The following is a 4,185-nucleotide window of genomic DNA, read 5'->3' on the forward strand; positions in this document are numbered from 1 at the left end:
AAAGCACAGTGAGCAGTGAGAAACTGACACCAGTTAGGTTATGGATGAATGCGCCCGATAAAGCGGTCCTCAAATCAAGATGGTTAGTGTGTCCCGACAAAGGGTTGAGTTACCAACGTAGTGCAAAATAAACACATACACATTCACAAAGCATTTCATTATTTGGGGTTCTCCGTACTGCATTACTACCACAATGTGCTTTGCCTCCTTCTATTTCAGACTTGGACAAATCACCACGAAATGCTGTTGTAAAGATCCAAGCGGGGTGGTAGTGGGCAATCTTTATACACTTCCACAAGATAGTTCTATATAAAGGCACCGGAGACAAGTAATGGCTTGGGGCATCTAGAGATTTGGCGATTTGTCGTATCTCGTCGAAGAACTCAGCGAACGGTAGTTTTGACTGCACACCTTAAGCCGAGAGGCATTAAGCGGTTCTGCCCTGTATTGTGTTGGCCGCATTGATGCATAAACTGTGGCAAGACTGTAAGTTGAGGGCGTTCAGCAGGTTCAGGAAAATGAGGAAATGGGTACACTCGACGAGGCTTTAAAAATCACGTATGCAACACTTCCAAGTTACCATTTGGACACCTCGGTTGATTTTGCAGACGACATGAGGCAAACCAGACTAGCATTGGCGTTATAGGCGCCTTACGGAAAGATAAAGCGACTGTTTGCATGCAGTATTTTGTGCAAGTGATGCTTCAGAGCTCATGCATACAAATTACACCAAAAAACCACTTTGCTCCCCTATCGGGTGATTAGTACATTCGGGTTACAGTGATGCTCCGTGCAATCGCTTTTCACGGATCGCAAATTCGTAGATTTGCGAAATTTGCACTGCAACTTAACTAATGTGTAGTCGCGACGCTCCCCAGACCTGCGGAATAGGCAAACTCTTCAAAAGATCCCTCAGAAATGTTTGTTCGTGCCTATTAGTTTGCCTAAACTTTTTGCGTCTGAAGTGTTAAAATTGCTTGGAGCCTATTTGAAGCATACAATCGAGCAGGAAGTTAGAAAATGCAATTACGTGAGAGCTTTTGCTTTTCGCGACAACGTCTTTTTTATGTTACGCACCGTAATGCAGTCAGCAAGCCTTCAAATGGAAGTCAAGCGCCTTGGGAGCAGAGTTTGGGTCAGATGAAGAGGCTTGATTCTAGAACTGTGCAATCATTAGCATGCTCCGTGATTCGTACCCTACACATGCGACACTTCCCGAACCCCGGCAGATCACACAACCCAACCTCGCTAATGCTCAAGGTATCAGCATTTAAGTAGCATGAGCTCGGTACTCATGTCTTGTACAACTTCATCAAAGTGGTTACTGATTTGAAGATTGCCAGGCACAAAGTTGATTTGTGCGAAAGACTTTCGTAAGGCTAGAATGCAGTGCAGTGTGTAAAAGAGAGTGCAAAGGGGAGCGGTGTGTAGACACCTAGAAGTTATGAGAAATGCGGTCACATGAAGGACTAAAGTACGAAGATAATGTCATCATGAACAAGAACCAGGTGAAGTCGGAGTAGTATAAAAGGATTGTGCAAATCATGGGAGAGCAACAAACAATCTAAGCTGCATAAATCAAGAGAAATGAAAGGAAGTAGTTATGGCCACTGTTGCAGTAAAGTGGTCAATGCAACTCAAGTGAACTGTGAAGCAATTATGAAAAGATTGCTTGTGCATTGGTTCAAATGGATGCGCAGGCAAGGAAAATTTGACTTTGGAAATAGGATTTCAAACATCAAAGGAGGAGTCAGAGAAAGAAGTGCATTTAATGGAGTCAAGGTGAAGGAGTGCGAAATACGAAAGATGAGGCAGCTTCTACTCCTCTTCGCCGAGATGCTACACCCAGAATTAAGTAGCTGTTTGAAGTCGTGCGTGGTTGGGAGCCGGTGTGGGCGGGAGGAGGAGAAATTGGAAGGATTAATTAGAAATGCCGAGGAGGAAGAGGAAGGGTGCGAGGCACAAAATTTGAAGCATTGTTTGTTCCACTTTGCTCAAAAGTTCTGCCCAGATTCGGACGAATGTTTGGGGAAATATGTGGCTGACCTCTCCAACCATTCGGAGGTTGCGGAGTCGATTAGCCCATGCGAGAATTCGCTTGAAATGACTGGAAGTTGCAGGGCAATAAACGAGTCTCCCACGAATTCCATCGCTTGTCAGCGCAAATACCTTATAATCTTCTTACTTCTTTTGGCTCGGAGGTTTTATCCCAAGCTGGCTATGCGTCTTGAAAGTTCGGCTTTGTTCAACAGCTAATTTTTGCTATTATATAAATTCCTACTTGTTCCTTTGACAGCAGATAAACTACATTCATCTCTCATTAATTTCCACCTTGTGGAAGTGTCTCGGACCATATTTCACTCTTTCCCATCTCATTTGCTTGGCAATCTCGAGCCCTTTAATATATTCTCGTCAGTCAATTGCGACCAGCCGATAAATGAGCGTGTGTTTGTGCGCACATGCATGTGCTCTCCTCGCTTACTTTGCCTCGCTTCGCAATTTTCAAAATATCGCAAGGTTTGCGCTGCATCGCCTCATCATATAAATAGTCCCACTTTGGATTTGTGCAGGGCAAAGGTCATTTTTATGGCTTAGTCTGTGTTCACCTAAACATTGGCTGATTTTTCCTGTGATCAGAGGCAGTTTTGAAAACGCGCGCTTACTCGCCTGCTTCAACCCACTGCCCCACTCTTGTCTTGCTGTCAACGTTTCGCGTGGCTGGGGGAAGATTGCCAAATGCAAGATTATTGCTACGACATCCACTGTAGCTGTTTTGTTAATCACGTTCGCGTAAATCCCTATGCTATCAGCAGCAAAGGTTCGCAAAAGCGACTTCAGTCTGTCAAAGATCTCATTTGCCACCATGTCGATGTGAAGTTCGGGGTGGTCTGCAAGAATCAGCACAGCTCCAGCAGTTCCACTGTTAGTAGTCAATGATTTAGCATTTCGTAGGAGGCGCCTTCCTTCTGCCACTTTCACGTCTAGTCTAGTATCCAGTATACAAAGGCGGCAATTCTGTTAGTTAGGATCAAGGTTGCAACCGTTTGACCGCTTTATTCTTGCTCTGACTCGTGGTAACTCGTTCGTATTCAGCAGATTGATGAGTTACTTGCAGAAGTGGTGCAGACTATGGTCATAGTCGGACTGTAATGACATCGAGATCGCAATCACAAAAGAAGGAAATCTTGAGAACTCGTACTTAATTTTGATAAAACTCGAGGGGCAGTAACACTTCACCTGCTTGTAAGCATCACCTTCCAGTCGAACTACTGGTCATGTTAACAGATTGGCTGCGTAAATGCCGGCTGGACTTCACCCCTTTTACATCAATGTCAGACTCAAACTAGGACCGTGATCGTTCTCCCATTGGATGGCCGAGTGCCCTAAGCGGCATTGTTTGTAAATTAAGTCATTCTCTGCAGTTGGAGGCTTATTTCATATCACTCTTAGCATTGCCTAAAGACGACTGGACATTCAAAGCGCTCTGCAAGTCACTCAATTTGGAAATATGAACCGCACTACAAATGTCAATAATTGGGAGGTTAGTTTGTGATTGTAATGCCCTTTGCGAGTTTTACTTATTTGGTCGTGGTGCGACATTTTCGCCACGACGCTCACTACCACCCGTCCAGTTGTCTTACTACTCCACCTCGACATAGCAATCGGTATTGTCTTGCTGTTTTTAGAAATAGGGCTTGACTCCATCTATTCCAATTGCCGTGGATGTGGGCAGCCTTGGCAGAACTTCCGAGTTGATCATGAAATTGCCATTGTTGTGCCTAATTCTAGAACTCGCGCTCCCGGTCACACCTTCACGGTGGTGTAGTTATCACGACAGCTGCACTTGGGGCTCATTAGCAGCTGCTCAAAGTGCGAAGTCTGTCACCGTAAGTACACGCGACCAGGACGCGTGCGTCTAGTCACGACTGAGCGAGTCGCACTCCGTCTTCCACACCCTCCCTGAGGCATCCTCGTGCTCTCGCACGCACGCCCACCCGACGTGTGCTTACACACGAACACAGCAATTCCAGTACACAACAAGTGCTGACTTATTTCCTTGCACAAGTCAATGACGGGGACTAGGCCATGTAAGCCGGTTTAACATGCACGTACTGCTGGTGACGGATGATTCCAATGCTGCGGCCACCTTCATTGAGTGGGGTCGGTCGGCCCATTCAAAACGGC

At 45.7% G+C, this 4,185-nt stretch overlaps 1 protein-coding gene across 1 annotated transcript; it reads left to right on the forward strand. All coding sequences in view use genetic code 11, as the record gives it.

Annotated features, from left to right (window-relative positions):
• Positions 1-1,587: 1,587 nt before the first annotated feature.
• Positions 1,588-2,256, forward strand: EGR_08799 (hypothetical protein; the record flags this gene model as incomplete). Its single annotated transcript, XM_024498048.1, has 1 exon — positions 1,588-2,256. One exon carries the CDS (start codon positions 1,588-1,590, stop codon positions 2,254-2,256), a length of 669 nt encoding a protein of 222 aa, XP_024347520.1.
• Between the last annotated feature and the right edge of the window lie 1,929 nt (positions 2,257-4,185).

The sequence above is a fragment of the Echinococcus granulosus genome, assembly GCF_000524195.1.
Source record: "Echinococcus granulosus chromosome Unknown EG_S00120, whole genome shotgun sequence".
Lineage (NCBI taxonomy): Eukaryota > Metazoa > Platyhelminthes > Cestoda > Cyclophyllidea > Taeniidae > Echinococcus > Echinococcus granulosus.